Source organism: Salvelinus namaycush, chromosome 4, assembly GCF_016432855.1.
Source record: "Salvelinus namaycush isolate Seneca chromosome 4, SaNama_1.0, whole genome shotgun sequence".
Lineage (NCBI taxonomy): Eukaryota > Metazoa > Chordata > Actinopteri > Salmoniformes > Salmonidae > Salvelinus > Salvelinus namaycush.
The window spans coordinates 12,646,602-12,668,625 of record NC_052310.1 but is presented as its reverse complement, the minus strand read 5'-3'; the positions used below and the strand labels follow the sequence as shown (position 1 = coordinate 12,668,625).

The following is a 22,024-nucleotide window of genomic DNA, read 5'->3' as shown; positions in this document are numbered from 1 at the left end:
ACCGTCCTATTCAAGGAGACATAATACCAGTGGACTGTCTTCCACCGTCCTATTCAAGGAGACATAATACCAGTGGACTGTCTTCCACCGTCCTATTCAAGGAGACATAATACCAGTGGACTGTCTTCCACCGTCCTATTCAAGGAGACATAATACCAGTGGACTGTCTTCCACCGTCCTATTCAAGGAGACATAATACCAGTGGACTGTCTTCCACCGTCCTATTCAAGGAGACATAATCCCAGTGGATTGTCTTCCACCGTCCTATTCAAGGAGACATAATACCAGTGGACTGTCTTCCACCGTCCTATTCAAGGAGACATAATACCAGTGGACTGTCTTCCACCGTCCTATTCAAGGAGACATAATCCCAGTGGATTGTCTTCCACCGTCCTATTCAAGGAGCATAATCCCAGTGGATTGTCTTCCACCGTCCTATTCAAGGAGACATAATACCAGTGGACTGTCTTCCACCGTCCTATTCAAGGAGACATAATACCAGTGGACTGTCTTCCACCGTCCTATTCAAGGAGACATAATCCCAGTGGATTGTCTTCCACCGTCCTATTCAACGTCTCAGTTTTGTGATCCTCACAATGATTCACCAGAGCGCACCAGCCCACACACTCAAATGCAAACACACGTGCACACACACACTAGACTCAGTCAGGGCTGAGGTAGGTTGACCTCATACTTGGACAGTCAGGTAATCCTAAAACTACAGTAGTGGAATAGATTGATGAGACTATCCAAAAGTGGACCTGGATCATGCAAATACCTAGGTTAAAAATATCCCAGAGTTTTAGAGAGGGGGGTTCCGATTTGGACTCCAGCATCCTGTCATGCAGGAAAGACCCCCACCCATGCCCCAAACTCGACACCCCCGCTCATCGAACAACATGGTTGGGTCGAGCCAGCTCTTGGCGGTCACCGGTGGGTCATCCTACTGCTTCCTTCTATTGAGTGGGGGAGCTACTGTATACTCCTGACTGGGGCCGCTGAGGGACAAAGGGCCTGTTGAACAACAGCACGTCATACAGAAAATGGTCCCATTCAAACCCCCGCGAGGGAGGGAGGGGGGAGGGAATCTATGGAAAGAGGGGACAGGTGAACAGTGAAACAATTACTGACGAGGGGCTCACATCATCGACCTTAGTGAACTAAATAGAATCATTCTAGTTCAATAGCTAAAGGTCAACGGTGTCTTTACTACAAGCTGCCCCCTACTCCCACCCCCCCACGCTCCCTAGACAAGCCCCCCCCCCCCCCCCCCCCCCACTTTCCTCCCGATGCTTCCTCCTTCACAGAACCCCCCAGACAGCACACTGCTAGAGAGACAATACCCAAACATACTCATATACACAACTAGCAGTAATGTACAGTGTTTTACAGACACTGAATCAAATCCAAAGGTTGAGGGACTTACCGAAGCAGAACTCCGCCTTTGGTCGCAGCTTTGTGGCATCACTCACCTAGAGGGGGCAAGAGAGAGCGCGAGAGAGAGAAATAGTGAGAGAGAGGGAGAGAGAGAGAGAGAGAGAAAGAGAGAAATAGTGAGAGAGAGCGAGAGAAAGAATGAGACAGATGTTCACACCTAAGACTGTTGGCCATGTCTGTGTCTGTCAGACAGGATTTAATTCAACAACATTATTGGACAACTTGACTGACCTTGGAGATGTAGGTGAGTTTGAGGGAGCCAACATTTTCAGCTCCTTTGGGCAGGTTCTAAAAAGAGGATTCAACAGTGATGAAGGCATTAAACGATTTACAAGTCTTGGAGAAGGAGATGGAAACTAAACTGAAATGAATAATTCAGAGCCCAGGGCAGCATCAATAAATGATATCATTTTTTGAGGGCATGACCAAGTCTGTCTTTGTACAGGTATTCCTCACTGAGCTCCCACTCCCCGCCAAACAGATTACATGCATTTAAATGACCTGTAAAACATTAAGTCTGATTGTTTCTGTTCACGCCAATGTTTTCATTGACTGGTTATCATCTACATCACGTTGAAAAGATGATTATTTTATCTTGTCGTTTCATGTTAAGGAAAGGAATGCCCAAATCATAAAGCACTACTCTACTAGTATACTGTACATACTTTCAAGCAGCTATACTTTGTGTAGAAGGAGCGTAAAACAGCATCCCAGAAGAAGTTCAGAGGTGAATTTGCACATGTCACACATGACAAGAGTATAGACCTGGGGGAGGGACAGACAGACAGACGGACGGACGGACGGGCGTCTGGGCAGACGTGTAACTTGACTCGGTTTTCCCAGACGTAGCATCATCTCCCCAGGCGACGACACACACATTTCCTCTTGATGGCCCAGAGTGGTCTGGCCAGACCAGACGGATCAATCCAGTCCAATACTTTATAAGATTAGGTCAGTCCAAACAGAAGCAACTATTAAATTCATCCTACCGCTAATGTCCTACTCCAGTGCATACTGTAAGTACATAGGGCCGTGTCAGCTGCTGCCCACTCAAGAAATGACATCAGCCTAAATGCATGTGTTGATTAAACACACAGACATTAGAGACTGATGACTTGAGGGCAGTGAGAGCATCATAGCCTAACTCATGATCTCCTCTGTGAAATGTACAGTACCAGTCAAAAGTTTGGACACACCCACTCATTCAATGTTTTTTCTTTATTTTTACTATTTTCTATATTGTAGAATAATAGCGAAGACATCAGAACTATGAAATAACACATATGCAATCATGTCGTAACCAAAAAAAAGTGTTAAACAAATCAAAATATATTTAATATTTTAGATTCTTCAAAGTAGCCACCCTTTGCCTTGATGACAGCTTTGCACACTCTTGGCATTCTCTCAACCAGCTTCACCTGGAATGCTTTTCCAACAGTCTTGAAGGAGTTCCACATGTGCTGGGCACTTGTTGGCTGCTTTTCCTTCACACTGAGGTTCAACTCATCCCAAACCATCTCAAATAGGTTGAGGTCGGGTGATTGTGGAGGCCAGGTCATCTGATGCAGCACTCCATCTCTCTCCTTCTTGGTCAAATAGCCCTTACACAGCCTGGAGGTGTGTTGGATCATTGTCCTGTTGAAAAACAACTGATAGTCCCACTAAGTGCAAACCAGATGGGATGGCGTATCGCTGCAGAATGCTGTGGTAGCCATGCTGGTTAAGTATGCTTTGAATTCTAAATAAATCACAGACAGTGTCACCAGCAAAGGACCCCCACACCATCACACCTCCTCCGCCATGCTTCACGATGGGAACCACACATGCTGAGATCATCCGTTGACCTACTCTGCGTCTCACAAAGATGCAGTGGTTGGAACCAAAAATCTCACATTTGGACTCATCAGACCAAAGGACAGATTTCCACCGGTCTAATGTCCATTGCTCGTGTTTCTTGGCCCAAGCAATTCTCTTCTTCTTATTGGTGTCTTTTAGTAGTGGTTTCTTTGCAGCAAATCAACCATGAAGGCCTGATTCACACAGTCTCCTCTGAACAGTTGATTGTTGAGATGTGTCTGTTACTTGAACTCTGAGAAGCATTTATTTGGGCTGCAATTTCAGAGGCCAGTAACTCTGATGAACTTATCCTTTGCAGCAGAGGTAACTCTGGGTCTTCCTTCCCTGTGGTGGTCCTCATGAGAGCCAGTTTCATCATAGTACTTGATGGTTTTTGTGACTGCACTTGAAGAAACTTTCAACATTTTTGAAATTTTCCGGATTGACTGACCTTCATGTCTTAAAGTATTGCTGTCTTAAAGTAATTGCTTATTTGAGCTGTTCTTGCCATAATATGGACTTGGTCTTTTACCAAATAGTGCTATCTTCTACATACCACCCCTACCTTGTCACAACACAACTGATGTCACGTTCCTGACCTGTTTTCTGTTAGTTTTGTATGTGTTAGTTGGTCAGGACGTGAGTTTGGGTGGGCAGTCTATGTTTTGTGTTTCTATGTTGGTTTATGGGTACCTGATATGGTTCTCAATTAGAGGCAGGTGGTTTTCATCTCCTCTGATTGAGAATCATATTAAGGTAGGTGTTTTCACTTTGTTTGTCGTGGGTGTTTGTCTCCTGTGTCAGTGTCTGTGTATGTTACGCCACACGGGACTGTTTCGGTTTGTTTGTTCGTTCGTTCGGTTTATGTAGTCTGTTCCTGTTTCATGCGTTCTTCGTGTCATGTAAGTTCTTATGTTCAGGTGCGTCTACATCGTTTGTTGTTTTGTAGTTTGTTAAAGTGTTTTCGTGTTTTTTCGTCTTTACTTTAATAAATCATGTCATATCACGACGCTGCATTTTGGTTCAATCCCTGCTCCTCCTCTTCGGATGAAGAGGAAGAGGAACGCCGTTACAGAAACACCCACCGAACCAGAACCAAGCAGCGTGAGTTCGAGCAGTGGCCTACGAAACAGGAATCCTGGACATGGGAAGAAGTATTGGAGGGAAAAGGACACTGGGCTCATATTGGGGAATATCGCCGCGCTCGTGAGGAGATGGAAGCAGCGAGAGCCCAGGAGCGGTGGTATGAGGAGGCAGCAAGGAGACGTGGCTGGAAGCCCGCGAAGAAACCCCAAAAATTTATTGGGGGGGGGCTAAGAGGTAGTGGGCCAAGGGCAGGTAGGAGACCTGCGCCCACTTCCCAGGCTAACCGTGGAGAGCGGGAGTACGGGCAGACACCGTGTTACGCAGTAGAGCGCACGGTGTCTCCTGTACGTGTTCATAGCCCGGTGCGGGTTATTCCACCTCCCCGCACTGGCAGGGCTAGATTGAGTATTGAGCCGGATGTCATGAAGCCGGCCCTACATATCTGGCCACCAGTGCGTCTCCTCGGGCCGGCTTACATGGCACCAGCCTTACGCATGGTGTCCCCGGTTCGCCTACATAGCCCGGTGCGGGTTATTCCACCTCCCCGCACTGGTCGGGCGACGGGGAGTATTCAACCAGGTAAGGTTGGGCAGGCTCAATGCTCAAGGGAGCCAGTACGCCTGCACGGTCCGGTATTTCCGGCGCCACCTTCCCGCCCCAACCTAGTACCACCAGTGCCTACACCACGCACCAGGCTTCCAGTGCGTTTCCAGAGCCCTGTTCCTCCTCCACGCACTCTCCCTATGGTGCGTGTCTCCAGCCCAGTGCCTCCAGTTCCGGCACCACGCACTAAGCCACCTGTGCGTCTCCAGAGCCCTGTACGCACTGTTCCTTCTCCCCGCACTCGCCCTGAGGTGCGTGCCCTTAGCCCGGTACCACCAGTGCCGGTACCACGCACCAGGCCTATAGTGCGCTTCGAGAGGTCAGTGTGCCCTGTCTCTGCTCCCCGCACTAGCCTGAAGGTGCGTGTCCTTAGCCCGGTGCCTCCAGTTCCGGCACCACGCACCAGGCCTACAGTGCGCCTCATCCGGCCAGAGCCATCCGTCTCCCCAGCGCCATCTGAGCCATCCGTCTCCCCAGCGCCATCTGAGCCATCCGTCTCCCCAGCGCCATCTGAGCCATCCGTCTGCCCAGCGCCGTCTGAGCCATCCGTCTGTCCCGAGCCATTAGAGCCGCCCGTCTGTCCCGAGCCGTCAGAGCCGTTAGTCAGTGAGGAGCCGCTAGAGCCATTCGTCAGTCAGGATCTGCCAGAACCGCCAACCAGACAGGATCTGCCAGAGCCGCCAACCAGACAGGATCTGCCAGAGCCGCCAACCAGACAGGATCTGCCAGAGCCGCCAACCAGACAGGATCTGCCAGAGCCGCCAACCAGACAGGATCTGCCAGAGCCGCCAACCAGACAGGATCTGCCAGAGCCGCCAACCAGCCGTGAGCGTCCAGAGCCGTCAGCCAGCCGTGAGCGTCCAGAGCCGTCAGCCAGCCATGAGCGTCCAGAGCCGTCAGCCAGCCGTGAGCGTCCAGAGCCGTCAGCCAGCCGTGAGCGTCCAGAGCCGTCAGCCAGCCGTGAGCGTCCAGAGCCGTCAGCCAGCCATGAGCGTCCAGAGCCGTCAGCCAGCCATGAGCGTCCAGAGCCGTCAGCCAGCCATGAGCGTCCAGAGCCGTCAGCCAGCCATGAGCGTCCAGAGCCGTCAGCCAGCCATGAGCGTCTAGAGCCGTCAGCCAGCCATGAGCGTCCAGAGCCGTCAGCCAGCCATGAGCAGCCCCTCAGCCCGGAGCTGTCATTAATCCAGAACTGCCCCTCAGTCCAGAGCTGTCTCTCTGTCCGGAGCTGCCCTTCAGTCCGGAGTTGCCCCTCTATCCTGAGCTACCTCTCTATCCTGACCTACCTCTCTGTCTTGAGCTATCTCTCTGTCCTGTGCTACCTTATCCTGGTGCTGCCCCTTATCTTGATGTTACCATGTAAATTAAGTGGGTGTAATAGGAGGGTGGTCATTCTAAGGGGGAGACGTAAGCTGGGATTGACTATGGTGGGGTGGGGACCTCGCCCAGAGCCTGAGCCACCACCGTGGTCAGATGCCCACCCAGACCCTCCCCTAGACTTTGTGCTGGTGCGCCCGGAGTTCGCACCTTAAGGGGGGGGTTATGTCACGTTCCTGACCTGTTTTCTGTTAGTTTTGTATGTGTTAGTTGGTCAGGACGTGAGTTTGGGTGGGCAGTCTATGTTTTGTGTTTCTATGTTGGTTTATGGGTACCTGATATGGTTCTCAATTAGAGGCAGGTGGTTTTCATCTCCTCTGATTGAGAATCATATTAAGGTAGGTGTTTTCACTTTGTTTGTCGTGGGTGTTTGTCTCCTGTGTCAGTGTCTGTGTATGTTACGCCACACGGGACTGTTTCGGTTTGTTTGTTCGTTCGTTCGGTTTATGTAGTCTGTTCCTGTTTCATGCGTTCTTCGTGTCATGTAAGTTCTTATGTTCAGGTGCGTCTACATCGTTTGTTGTTTTGTAGTTTGTTAAAGTGTTTTCGTGTTTTTTCGTCTTTACTTTAATAAATCATGTCATATCACGACGCTGCATTTTGGTTCAATCCCTGCTCCTCCTCTTCGGATGAAGAGGAACGCCGTTACAACTGATTGGCTTAAATGCAATAAGAAGGAAATAAATTCCACAAATGAACTTTTAACACGGCATACATACCTGTTAATTGAAATGGATTCCAGGTGACTACCTCATAAAGCTGGATGAGAGATTGCCAAGAGTGTCCAAAGCTGTCATCAAGGGAGAGGGTGGCTACTTTGAAGAATCTCAAATATAACATATATTTTGATTTGTTTAACACTTTTTTCATTACTACATGATTCCATGTGTTATTTCATAGTTTTGATGTCTTCACTATTATTCTACAATGTAGAAAATAGTAAAAATAAAGGTGTGCCCAAACTTTTGACTGGTACTGTATTTGGTCAATAACTACACTTTCCATTGTGTCTGTGTGTTTGTGTGCGTATGTCTGTTCTGCATATGTGTGCGTGTGCTTCTGTCAGCTTCTGTGTGTGTGTGTTTGTGTGCGTTTACTACCCTGCTGTCCTACCTGTGGGTTGTCCATGTACCACACCAGGCTACCCTCCTTGGTGTCCAGGATGAAGTAGCGTCGGAGGAACTTGCCACTGTTCTCATTCTCCTCAATGTCCAGGAAGCCACAGATCCGGTTCTGCCGATCCACGTAAGGCATCTCCCCACCTCAGCCTGCTCATTCCCCTGTATGCTGGGGAGATAAGGAGAGGAGGAGAGAGAGAGAGATAAATAGATGAGAGGAAGAGAAGTGGATGTGGAGAGAGAGAGAGACGAGAAGATAAGTGTAAGAGGAGTGGGGGTGATAGAGAGAGAGAGGGGGGGTGGAAGAAAGATAGACCAGAGCCAGAGAGAGACAAGAGAGCGAGAGAGAGCGAGAGAGAGCGAGCAGGAGTGAGAGTCTGTCTCTCAGCTAAGCAGCCAAAGAAGAGATGAGTGAGTCTCGTCTACAGTTTTTGTCAGCGGTACACGATTACTACGCCATCCTACAACGCCATCCTACAACGCCATCCTACAACCGCCTTCTACAACCGCCTTCTACAACCGCCTTCTACAACCGCCTTCTACAACCGCCTTCTACAACAGCCTTCTACAACCGCCTTCTACAACCGCCTTCTACAACCGCCTTCTACAACCGCCTTCTACAACCGCCTTCTACAACCGCCTTCTACAACAGCCTTCTACAACAGCCTTCTACAACAGCCTTCTACAACCGCCTTCTACAACCGCCTTCTACAACCGCCTTCTACAACCGCCTTCTACAACAGCCTTCTACAACCGCCTTCTACAACCGCCTTCTACAACCGCCTTCTACAACCGCCTTCTACAACAGCCTTCTACAACAGCCTTCTACAACCGCCTTCTACAACCGCCTTCTACAACCGCCTTCTACAACCGCCTTCTACAACCGCCTTCTACAACAGCCTTCTACAACAGCCTTCTACAACCGCCTTCTACAACCGCCTTCTACAACCGCCTTCTACAACAGCCTTCTACAACCGCCTTCTACAACAGCCTTCTACAACAGCCTTCTACAACAGCCTTCTACAACAGCCTTCTACAACCGCCTTCTACAACCGCCTTCTACAACCGCCTTCTACAACAGCCTTCTACAACAGCCTTCTACAACAGCCTTCTACAACCGCCTTCTACAACCGCCTTCTACAACCGCCTTCTACAACCGCCTTCTACAACCGCCTTCTACAACAGCCTTCTACAACAGCCTTCTACAACAGCCTTCTACAACCGCCTTCTACAACCGCCTTCTACAACAGCCTTCTACAACAGCCTTCTACAACCGCCTTCTACAACCGCCTTCTACAACAACCTTCTACAACTGCCTTCTACTACACCATTCCTACTCTTTATGGGACATGCACAGTCAACATTCCCTACCTCCTTCACTTCCATCAGACTCTACCTCCCTCCATCCCTCCACCCCACTGATGAGTTCAACACAGGCTAAGCCCAACTATCTTTATAATTTCCTCTCCGGAAAAAGTCGTTTCTGTCCATAAAGTATAGAGGGAAGTGCAGGAAAAACAGGTCATCTAAATGTTAATATGGTAACATTCAGTGACCTTCTCCACTTTCCCCCTTAGGTTAGTCGAACGAACTACGGCCCAACTTCTCCCGGCACAGTCCTTGTCCTTGTCTCACTGTGCAAAGATTTAAGAAGTGCATCTGCTGATGATCTTGACGATATGTTGGCGATTAGATTCCCCAAAAATGCATTGGTTTTAAAATGACACTCTGAATACCAGAGGCTGTCCAAACCAGGGTCGTGTTCATTAGGTACCAATGGAAGAAAACAGACCGAACCGGGAGGGACTACCTGGAACTGTCCAAACAGACATGCTCATTTTAGTTGCAAAACGTTTTATGTGGCCAAGAACATGACCATGGTGCTGTAGTGAGGCCATTCAGGTGGGGTAGCCTATATGGCAGGGGTCCCCAATTACATTCAGCCGTGGGCCCATTTTGCCTTGAGCGGATGGTTGAGGGGTCGGAACATAGTTATAAATATTTGAACACTGAAAATTGACTGCAAGAATCCCAATTACAACGGAAACAAAAACAGAATCACTTCTAACCTTGATTAGTGATTACATTGGGATACGATCGCATATGCCTCTCTATTTATGCGTGGGAATACTTGGGAACAGATTTCCTTTCACTTTGAGCTCATTTACTGGTGATTTTACAGTGTTTTATGTCCAACAACGAAAATGATTAAAACAATTTAAAAAATGCTATATGGTGTCCTTGTGGTGTTGTGTACCAATGTGGCCCTGTATAGCCAAACTATCCAAAGCCTTTGGACATCAAAGGGCCCGGGCCCCTGAGGCCCCAGCTCCTGTTTGTGGTGTTGAGAGGTAAATGGTGCTCAAAGCTAGTCCCGGCCACCCACCCACACCCACACACACACACACACAACGCTGGCACACAGACCAACGGTCCACATTTCCTGCCGCCTGGGTCTGTCCAGGGGGAGGAAGTGTGAGCATGGCTAAGGCCTGGGCCTATTTACAAACAGGCCGCTCCATGGGATCACTCCAAGGCCAGTTTCTCATGTCGCCCCCCCACATTGGAGGAGAGTTTGGTGTTCAGAGGTTCTGCTAGGTAATGACGTGACTTCTGGTCCAGGGGGAATAACTAACATGCAGCGTTAAGGTTGAGGTTCAGGGGTTCAGGCCGATGGACAGGTACAGTATAGTGCTGGTAAATTAACAAACTGGGATTAACAAACTAATCCTGGTCAGGCACCCTGGAGATGCCACAAACACACACACAAACACACACACACACACACACACACACACACACACACACACACACACACACACACACACACACACAGACACACACACACACATACACACACACCATCCTACTACAACATCCTACTACAGCATCATACTACAGTATCTTACTACAGTATTCTACAACACCATTCACAAAACATGTCTTCAGCATTGAAGGTTCCCAAGAACAGTGGTAGCCATCATTCTTAAATGGAAGAAGTTTGGAACCACCAAGACTCTTCCTAGAGCTGGCCGCACGGCCAAACTGAGCAATCGGGGGAGAAGGGCCTTGGTCAGGGAGGTGACCAAGAACCTGATGGTTACTCTGTCAGAGCTCCAGAGTTCCTCTGTGGAGATGGGAGAAACTTCCAGAAGGACAACCATCTCCGCAGCACTCCACCAATCAGACCATTATGGTAGAGTGACCTGACGGAAGCCACTCCTCAGTCTCTCAAGACCATGAGAAACAAGATTCTCTGGTCTGATGAAACCAAGATGGAACTCTTTGGCCTGAATGCCAAGCGTCATGCCTGGAGGAAACCTGGCACCATTCCTACAGTGAAGCATGGTGGTGGCAGCATCATGCTGTGGGGATGTTTTTCAGAGGCAGGGACTGGGAGACTAGTCAGGATCGAGGGAAAGATGAACGGAGCAAAGTACATAGCAAAGGTCCTGCTCCAGAGCGCTCAGGACCGCCGACTGGGGCGAAAGTTCACCTTCCAACAGGACAAACGACCCTAAGCATACAGCCAAGAGAACGCAGGAGTGGCTTCTCTGAATGTCCTTGAGTGGCCCAACCAGAGCCAGGACTTGAACCCGATCGAACATCTCTGGAGAGACATGAAAATAGCTGTGCAGCTTTGCTCCCCATCCTACCTGACAGAGCTTGAGAGCATCTGCAGAGAAGAACGGGAGAGCAAATACAGGTGTGGCAAGCTTGTAGAGTCATACTCAAGAAGACTCAAGGCTGTAATTGTTGCCAAAGGTGCTTCAACAAAGTACTAAGTAAAGGGTCTGAATACTTATGTAAATGTGATATTCAAAAAACTGTTTTTGTTTGTCATTATGGGCTATTGTGTGTAGATTGTGTAGATTGACATTTTAGAATAAGGCTGTAACGTAACAAAATGTGGAAAAAGTCAAGGGGTCTGCATACTTTCCGAATGCACTGTAAGTAAAAATACTTTAAAGTACTACTTTAACTTTTACTTCACTACATTCCAAAAGAAAATAAATGTACTTTTTACTCCACACATTTTCCCTGACACCCAAAAGTACATTTTGAATGCTTAGCAGGACAGGAAAATGGTCAAATTAACACACTTATTTGTTTGTAAAGGATGTGTAAGTGTTGGAGTGTGCCCCTGCCTATCCGTAAATAACAAAACAGGAAAATAGTGCTGTCTGGTTTGCTTAAAGGAATTTGAAATCATTTATACTTTTACTTTCAGTTTTGATACTAAAGTATATTTTATCAATTACATTTACTGTTGATATCTAAGTATATTTCAAACCAAATACTCTTAGACTTTTACTCAAGTAGTATTTTACTGGGTAACTTTCACTTTAACCTGAGTCATTTTCTAAGTTATCTTTAATTTTATGCAAGTATGACAATTGGGTACTTTTTCCACCACTGGGTGAAGTTAATGAAGAAAAAGAGGAAGAAAGAGGCTGCAGTGAGGTTACAAACAATGCAGCTCAGTGTGTGTGTGTGTGTGTGTGTGTGTGTGTGTGTGTGTGTGTGTGTGTGTGTGTGTGTGTGTGTGTGTGTGTGTGTGTGTGTGTGTGTGTGATGAGGAAGCAAGAGGTAAGAGAAAGAGAAGGGCAATTCCACTTTAAAATGTATTCCAAACAAAAGCTATTGATTTCAAAGTTTAACAAACCATACAACTCTATGCACAAGGACTATTTTGAGCAATGTGCACAGGACATTTCATAAAAACACATTGACTGGAAGAACTGTGCAGATGTAAAGTTTGGTAAGAGAACTATGGTAAAATCTCCCTCAGTTTCTTATGCGACCACATTTTCCAAAAACTCTTAAATATCAAATCAAATTGTATTTGTCACATACACATGGTAAGCAGATATTAATGCGAGTGTAGCTAAATGCTTGTGCTTCTAGTTCCGACAGTGCCGTTATATCTAACAAGTAATCTAACAAATTCACAACAACTACTTTATGCACACAAGTGTAAAGGGATAAATAAGAATATGGACATACAAATATATGAATGAGCGATGGCCGCGCGGCATAGGAAAGATGCAATAGATGGTATGAAAGACAGTATACACACATATGAGATGAGTAATGTAGGATATGTAAACATTATTAAAGTGGCATTATTTAAAGTGATTATCGATACCTTTATTAAATCAATTTATTAAAGTGGCCAGTGATTTGGGTCTGTATGTTGGCAGCAACCTCTCTATGTTAGTGATGGCTGTTTAACAGTCTGATGGTCTTTAGATAGAAGCTGTTTTTCAGTCTCTCGTCCCAGCTTTGATGCACCTGTACTGACCTTGCCTTCTGGATGATAGAGAGGTGAACAGGCAGTGGCTCGGGTGGTTGTTGTCCTTGATGATCTTTTTGGCCTTCCTGTGACATCGGGTGCAGTAGGTGTCCTGGAGGGCAGGTAGTTTGCCCCCGGTGATACGTTGTGCAGACCGCACTACCCTCTGGAGAACCTTGCGTTGGAGGGCGGTGCAGTTGCCGTATCAGGCGGTGATACAGCCCAACAGGATGCTCTCGATTGTGCATTTGTAAAAGTTTGTGAGGGTTTTAGGTGACAAGCCAAATTTCTTCAGCCTCCTAAGGTTGAAGAGGCGATGTTGCGCCTTCTTCACCACGCTGTCTGTGTGGGTAGACCATTTCAGTTTGTCCGTGATGTGTACGCCTAGGAACTTAAAACTTTCTTCTCCACTGCTGTCTCATTGATGTGGATGGGGGGTGCTCCCTCTGCTGTTTCCTGAAGTCCACGATCATCTCTTTTGTTTTGTTGACGTTGAGTGACAGGTTGTTTTCCTGATACTACTCTCCGAGTGCCCTCACCTCCTCCCTGTAGGCTGTCTCGTCGTTGTTGGTAATCAAGCCCATTACTGTTGTGTCGTCTGCAAACATGATGATTGAGTTGGAGGCTAGCATGGCCACGCAGTCATGGGTGAACAGGGAGTACAGGAGGGGGCTGAGCACGCACCCTTGTGGGGCCTCAGTGTTGAGGATCAGCGAAGTGGAGATGTTGTTTCCTACCTTCACCACCTGGGGGCGGCCCGTCAGAAAGTCCAGGACCCAACTGCACAGGGTGGGGTTGAGAACCAGGATCTCGAGCTTAATGATGAGCTTGGAGGGCTCTATGGTGTTGAATGCTGAGCTGTAGTCAATGAACAGCATTCTTACAGGCAGTGAGCAGTGTGATGGCGATTGCATCGTCTGTGGACCTGTTGGGGCGGTATGCAAACTGAAGTGGGTCTAGGGTGGCAGGTAAGGTGGAGGTGATATGATCCTTGACTAGTCTCTCAAAGCACTTCATGATGACAGAAGTGAGTGTCACGGGGCGATAGTCATTTAATTCAGTTATCTTTTTACATTTTTCAACAGAACAACGAATTAACAGCATAAATAGTTCTTACTTTTTGATGAACTCCCATCAGAATCTTGGGAAAGGTGTCCTTTGTCCAAAAGAATCGTTGCTCGGTTGTAGAATGTCGTCTTCAACGTTGCAATTAGCAGTAAACATTAGCATGTGAGCCAGAGATACCCAACTACCTAGAACGCCACAAAAATAAATACCCGAAAATCGCAATATACTGACATAAACTGATATAATTCGGTTTAAAATAACAACATTATGATGTCTTTAAAGCCTATATCGAATAAAAACACAGCCGGATAATTCTAAGAGCTATAACCGAAGGTTCTAGTACGATATGCCAAGGTCCTCCGTGCGTCAGAGCGAAGAGGGAAAAGAACAGACACTTCCTTGCCAAGCTATTTATAACCTTTCAGATCTGCGTAGAGACTCCATTTCAACTCTCACTATTCGCTAACATCCAGGGGAAGGCGTATGCAGTGCATCTCAACCAATAGAAGACAGGCAGATTTATAAACAGATCTCAGAGCAGCTTGCAGAATTCTGCATTCTCACATCCACATAGGAAAATTGCTCTAAGTCCAGTTCTGTTTCACTCACAGATATAATTCAAACGGTTTTAGAAACTAGAGAGTGTTTTCTATCCAATAGTAATAATAATATGCATATTGTACGAGCAAGAATTGAGTACGAGGCAGTTTCATTTGGGAACGTAATTATTACAAAGTGCTAACAGCACCCCCTATTGACAAGAAGATAATAAGCATTGATATTATTTGGCAGGGTTCTTTACTTCCACATTATTGTGTTTTGATGTATTTCTAACAACTTATGACTTTTTGTGATCGATGTTTTCTAAGACCCCTGTAAAAGAGTGAAAATCCACTCCGTCTGATGACAGAGATTAGTGTAGGAGCAATAAGACCATAATATAATATTCAATCGGACTCCAATATCATGTGAATGCTATAGGCCCATAAGCGAATCCGATGGTTCTAGTCAAGGTAGCGAGACTTGGGTCACCACTCGGAATACTATAAGTTACATGTGTCCAACATAACCCTAATATTAACAGGCTGAGAGACAAAGAGCTAATATCCTGCAATCAATGTCCCAGCATTAAATGATTGCGTTATCCTCAGCTCAGAGCTGCACAGTTAGAGGCCGAGCATATAAGCTATGTGTAGTACTTTTACCATTAGATCATACATCAAATAATAATTCAAGGAATATTACCCAACCATTCGTATCCATTTAAAAGTAATCCGATTTATTACAGTTATGCAATAAGAATACAATGGCATAACAGAAGTCTTCAATGTCAAAAGAATACAAAATATTCTAAATATTCTTTAGTCATTTAGCAGACACTCTTATCCATTGCGACTTACAGTAGTGTAACGGAACGCTACACCTGGAGATTGGTTTAGAATGACTCCAAGAACAAAGTTTCCACAAATCTTTTATTTTCCCCAGAGCGCCAAATCTCAGTATCTCCCATCGTCTAATTAACATCACTATGCTAGGCCAAAACAATAAACAGAACTCTTATCTGAATGATAGGGGCGCACATCTCTGTCACTCCCCCATTGAACTGACTGCCATTCAGTGGTGTGAAGTACTTAAGTAAAAATACTTTAAAGTACTACTGAAGTCGTTTTTTGTTGTTGTGGTATCTACTATACTTTACTATTTATATTTTTGACTTTTACTTTTACTCCACTACATTCCTAAAGAAAATATGTACTTTTTACTTCCATACATTTTCCCTGACACCTAAAAGTACTCGTTACATTTCGAATGCTCAGGCAGGACAGAATTATGGTCCAATTCACACACCTATTAAAAGAACGTGTTGTCATCCCTACTGAATCTGATCTGGTGGACTCACTAAACTCAAATATTGCTTTTGTAAATTATGTCTGCGTATTGGAGTGTGCCCCCGTCTGTCCGTTAATGAAAATAAATAAAACAATACTGCCATCTGGTTTGCTTAATATAAGGAATTTTATTACCATTTACTTTTACTCAAGTAGGACCCTTGATTACTTTTTCCGCCAATATACTTATGTACATTTAAAACCAGATACTTTTAGACTTTTACTCAAGTAGTATTTCACTGGGTGACTTTCATTTTCTATTAAGATATCTTAATTAACTTTTAGTCAAGTATGACAATTGAGTACTTTTTCCACCACTGCCACTGTTCGACGGGCAGAATAACACAGTAACTCTGCAAAAATAAATCCATAGCACTTTATGAACTCTTTATGAACTCTTGAAACAATCCAAACATGACCATTTAATTCACAAAGTAACATTCATTTAGTCAATTCAAGTTTTCATCGGTCTTCACACACCCGAAGGTGTCCGTGCTCCCAGGCTTCTATGGAAACCTCCCGCCTCGGAGAAAGCCATGGATAAGGTTGTGTTAAACTTTTATGATATCCATCATATGGTCTGCCATCCAGACAATGCCATAAATCGGGATTGAGCCCTCACGCTGGGCCTCGGCACCTGCAAGTTGCTAGACTCATCTTAATCACTGACCATCATCGTTCACATTTGTTCTCTTTCTATTTTTCCACAACACCCCTTTCCATCTGTTCAACCAGAAATCAAAGACATTAATTATGCCTCATTTTTAAGATGTATAATGGTTGAAGAATGTATCTATGCCTTCATTTCCTCAAAATAAATTCTTAGCTTCATTTGACACCCAATTAGATATGCTCCTATGAACGTCCCATGTTGGTGCTCATGGCTCCTTCACATGGAACTGACCAGAGCTCAGTCGTTCTCATTCTCCAGACATTTCTGCGGGGTTAGTGTGTCAAGAAGACAGGTCATCTGAGGCTTTTGGACAGATACGTGAAACCATGAAACCACTCCATGGGTCCATTTAGTCGTGACATGATGCTCCTTGACTGGGTCTCTGGATATGGGGATGAATGCTAACAGCACAGATCCATTACAGCTCGGGTGTTAATGGACCATTCACTGGATTCCCTTGGCAATACACTCAGAGGGCTAGCTCACTTCTTCCCTCTCTCCATCTGCTTCCCCACTCCCTCTGGCTTTATCCCTACTTATACCTCTGTCTGTCTGTCTGTCTGTCTGTCTGTCTGTCTGTCTGTCTGTCTGTCTGTCTGTCTGTCTGTCTGTCTGTCTGTCTGTCTGTCTGTCTGTCTGTCTGTCTGTCTGCCTGTGTCTGTGTCTGTGTCTGTGTCTGTGTGTGTGTGTGTGTGTGTGTGTGTGTGTGTGTGTGTGTGTGTGTGTGTGTGTGTGTGTGTGTGTGTGTGTACAGCTGTGACTCAGTCCTAGCCTCCCAAATCTCATGGTTGCCTGAACACATGCCCTCCAGGGGATTGGGCTTTTGGTCTTATTTTTAGGACCAGAAAACAGAGAGAGTGAAAAAGAAAAGAGAGAACCTGAATATGTGGCTGAAATGACCTTCCACATTTTCATAGTCGACCATACACACGCACGCGCCCACAGCACACGTACAAGGCACACACACACACTGAACTTTTACTCATGTCCTTGTTTCCTCGTGTCCTTGTTTCCAACAACTCTGTAACCAATACCTATCAACACACACACTCCTACATTGTCACATGCTTACGTTGGCTTGTCACTGATAGGGACAGTATAATGGAAAATGAATTACAGCGCAATAAAAGGTGTGGTTTATGAATTACAGTATATACTATAAGCTCAGGGCCAATCAATGCAACACTGAAGGGAGTGAAGAGGGTATTTCGGCCAAATTCCATTTCCTCTTACTTCATACCTGCACTAGTATGTTGCTCATTTCTTTGGCCAATAAACACACAGTGACTGTTTGAATAACTGAAAACCCCAAACCATAACAGTGTTGCATCTACTATGTTATAGCATTGTGCATGTTTGGGGTCTAGAAGAAGACACCTCTGCTCTGAATAGTGCCTCAAGACTTGTATTTCCAGATCAACTGGAAGCGTCTTTAAAATAGAACAAACAATTGAACAATTCGGAATCGAATAAATGCTAATTCACCCAAAATCTCAGATGACAAAATGCTGAATTGAGACAAACAACAAACAATAGAGACAACAGTCTTTTGAGCTGAACACATTGGTTCCTTGTGAGAGAGGTTGCCCCAAATACCGTTACAGAGTAGAAAGAGGAATAAGGACATCTGCTCTAATACTGTTCAATTCTACACTGGTAGTTAATTACATACAGATGGCACGCTATGCAGCTGAATTCTGCTGAGGCTAACCTAATCCTCACACCTCTGGCCGAGGAGGAGGCTTATAATGTTGAAGAGATTACATTGCTGTTTAGGCCTAGCTAGTTGTGCACTGCTGGTACAAAGACAAGCAGTGGCATCTGTGGACCAGAAAATAATAATACTACAGTATACTACATTCATCCCCTCAAAAACACTTGTGAATACTGCAGTATACTACAGTCATGTCCGCAAAAACCCTATATTGAATACTACAGTGTACTACAGTCATGTCTGCAAAACACTACAGTGAATACTATAGTATACTAGTCATCTCATCAAAAACACTACAGTGAATACTGCAGTAAAGACCGCAAAAACACTACAGTGAATACTATAGTATACTACAGTTAGGTCTGCAAAAACACTAGTCTATGGACTGCAAAATGTGTGCCCTAATTTAATGTGATCTAATCTAATGTGAGCTTAAACAATATTATCTGACAGCAATCCTGTCTCAAATGACATCTTATTTCCCATTATGCACTATAGGGTTTGGTCAAAAGTAGCACCCCCGTATCGACATTATAAACATGGGGAGAGGGTGTGAGTGTTTGGAGTTTAGGCAAACCAACCACAAGCCCAAAACAAACATGGGTCTGACTCTGAACTGTATGACAACAAGACAGCAATAGGGAAATAGATGTCATACATTTTAAAGACCATCTCATCATTCTGACAAATAGGAGACATTAAACGGTGAGTTGCTAGGCATGAAGAAGGAGAGTAAAAAAAACAAACACACATTCATACAATGTGTGTAATCAACCAATGAGAAGGCTTGTGTGTAGCCATCCTCTAGCACCTGAAATGGATTAACATTCTCTGCCATTGTATGGAGCTGGGTGCAATGAAAACCACGGAATTTGCATCCCTTTATAAAGGCCTACATAGCACACTGCCCCGAGAGCACCTAGAGTTAATTCCACCCTTCCAAAGCCAGCAGTAGCATTAAGTCAACTAGTCAACTAAACAGTCAACTAAGCCAATGATTGTATTCAGTGACAGGAAAGGGAAATAACACATCCTTGAATGTGAACCAGTTGTATGAGTGGGTGGTTGGTGTCACCATAACCAATAAAGGCCAATCACCTAGAAAAACATCACATGTACAGGTAACTGCCAAAATAAAGGAAACACTTGAGTAAATGAGGGATACCAAGTATATTTAAAGCAGGTGCTTCCACACAGTCGTGGTTCCTGAGTTAATTAAGAAATTAACATCCCATAATGTTTAGGGTCATGTTCACTGGGCTCCCTTGTTAATGAGACCCTGGCCTCAATGGTGACCCACCCTGTATAAAAAAAAGTTATACAAAAATAAAAAGTATAATGTATAACATTTCCCAGTTGGCCATTATTCTGGCTACCATGGCTAGAAGAGGTCACAGTGACTTTGAAAGAGGGGTCTCAAAGGAGCATAGTTTTTTTTTTAAAGAGTGTATGCATGTGTGTGTCTCTGTCACCAGATCTTAACCCAATTGAACACTTATAGGAGATTTTGGAGTGGCGCCTGAGACAGCATTTTCCACCACCATCAACAAAACACTCAAATTATGGAATTTCTCGACGAAGAAGGGTGTCACATCTCTCCAATAGAGTTCCAGACACTTGTAGAATCTATGCCAAGGTGCATTGAAGCTGTTCTGGCGTCTCGTGGTGACCCAATGCCCTATTAAGACACTTTATGTTGGTGTTTCCTTTATTTTGGCAGTTACCTGTATGTTTAATATAATAATATTATCTATAATAGGCCTAACCATGCTATTACACAAGTGAAACATCTGGAGCTCATGATATTTAATCAAACTCTTGTTATGAGAAACGAATCTACCAATTGACATTTAAAGGGGGAGAATCTGGCATATTGATACAGATTGAGGTATAGCTGGCTGGTATTGATATCAGATAAGCTAACATAGATCATACTGTAAGTATAGTAGCCTAAATAGCCTAGGCTACAGCGCATGAACGTGTTGTTTGTGAATTTGTAGGATGTATAGTCAGTCTACTGTTATATAGCAGTTCGTAACAATAACAGACTGAGGATAGTTCAGCATTCCACACAACCATAATACTTTCCTGATATGACGAGCAACACATCGATTTATATCATTCAATAAACAAGAGTGCGACAGTAACATGATAATTTATGAAGTAACTTTAATTCTAAAGATATATTCTGCTGATACATGTCTTGATACTGTGTATGATCGACTGAAGTCCGCTACTAGAAAAGTGGCTATGAATATTTACATTCAGGCTGCGTGCATAGTGCCTCGCGCGCGCTACTACATGCGCATACCAATCTACATTGTATCCCAACATCGAATGCTCCCACAATAAAGAACATTTGTGAATACTTACATATTTATGTTCTTTCGGAAATCCTATAGGCCGCTTGAGAAATCTTTTAGGATGAACCGAAAGGAGTTTCAGCCCATCTCTCCACGGATATTTCCTACATATTCCAATGCTTAGGTAGAGGGCAGGGGCGTGGAGCAGAGCGATTACAATTTTTTTTGGGTGCCGCAAAGAATTATGGTAGGAGTAGTATTAATATTTGTATGCAGCAGGCCAACCTCTATGAGGCCACATTATTCAATTGTATTGAACTGCCTTAGTTCAACTGTAAGTCGCTTTGGATAAAAAAGTGTCTGTTGAATGGCATATACTGTATTTCAAACTTCTAATGGCACAGATTAATTCAAACCTATCATACTTTTGCATATTTGGTATATTCTATTATGTTGACTTCTATTCTATTCTACTCCATTTCTGATCCCTTAAATTCTATTCTGTTGACTTCTATTCTATTCTACTCTATTTCTGATCCCTTCTTTTCTATTCTATTCTACTCCATTTCTGATCCCTTAAATTCTATTCTGTTGACTTCTATTCTATTCTACTCTATTTCTGATCCCTTCTTTTCTATTCTATTCTACTCCATTCCGATCCCTTACATTCTATTCTGTTGACTTCTACTCCATTCTGATCCCTTCTATTATATTATATTGACTTCTATTCTATTCTACTCTACTCAATTCTGATCCCTTATATTCTATTATGTTCCCTGAAAAGCCACTAAGGTCCTTTGCCAGCAGAATTCTAACCTATTAAAGGCTCTTATATTCCCTCTAAATAAACTCTTTCACATTGCCTCCCAGTAAAAGAGGATGCCTGCAAGAGATCCAATGCTTTGATCCTTGGCCAGAGTACCCCAGTTATTTCCTGATCAACACTTTCCTGACAGTTGAGGACATGCACTTTGATGGAAATATGTGCCATATATCCCTCTCTATTGTCACTAATTGGGGTGGAACCTGGGACTGGATGAATGCAAAAAAAGAAACAACATCTGGTTTACCATTTTACATTTCACAGGGGAACTTCCTAGCCCTCAACTGGTCCTTAATGTACAGTAGGATGGAGAGCATTTCCGCGATTAGACAGTAGGGTCTTTGTGAAGATGTGAGTTTAAGAGAGTTTAACGATGTGAGCAAAATGCACACTCATGCTAAAACGGGCAGACAGTGTGACCTACAACCCTCTCGTACCCACTCACACTCACTGTGGGAGCTGTGCACTGCATTTCCACTACAGTGCATTTCTAGTCTCTCTAACCTAAAAATGAGATCATGGGTTCAAAAGAAGAGATCTGGATATACTGTACATGAAATGTGTTTTTTGAGCCATCGCTTAATCAGTCCATGACAGTCCCTTGTGATTTGAGTACAAGACTGCAGACACCAGTTTTTCTATGGCAATTAGCTCACCTAAGTGGTCAGTAAATTATGCACAGCATCCATTCCTGACATGATGGGTGTTGCACAGTAGTTGAGAGTGAAAAATAAAATACTACAGTTTTCTATAAAATACTTTAGTACGTACTATAGAATTCTATCAAAGTCTGTAGTAAACCGT

General features: G+C 44.6%; 1 protein-coding gene across 3 annotated transcripts in view; it reads right to left on the bottom strand.

The window, feature by feature from the left end:
* The window catches only part of LOC120046162 (pleckstrin homology domain-containing family A member 1-like), a 34,247-nt gene extending 13,656 nt beyond the window's left edge, over positions 1-20,591 (bottom strand). For 2 of the 3 annotated variants that reach the window (XM_038991167.1, XM_038991168.1), the window contains exons 1-4: positions 20,468-20,591; positions 7,450-7,623; positions 1,669-1,725; positions 1,427-1,472 (exon numbers count right to left, since the gene is read on the bottom strand). In XM_038991167.1, coding sequence (XP_038847095.1) covers positions 1,427-1,472; positions 1,669-1,725; positions 7,450-7,590 — 244 coding nt within the window. In that variant the 5' untranslated portion in view covers positions 7,591-7,623; positions 20,468-20,591. Of the gene's footprint in view, positions 1-778; positions 1,082-1,426; positions 1,473-1,668; positions 1,726-7,449; positions 7,624-20,467 lie in introns of those variants that run through there. The other variant, XM_038991169.1, reaches the window with a different exon arrangement.
* Between the last annotated feature and the right edge of the window lie 1,433 nt (positions 20,592-22,024).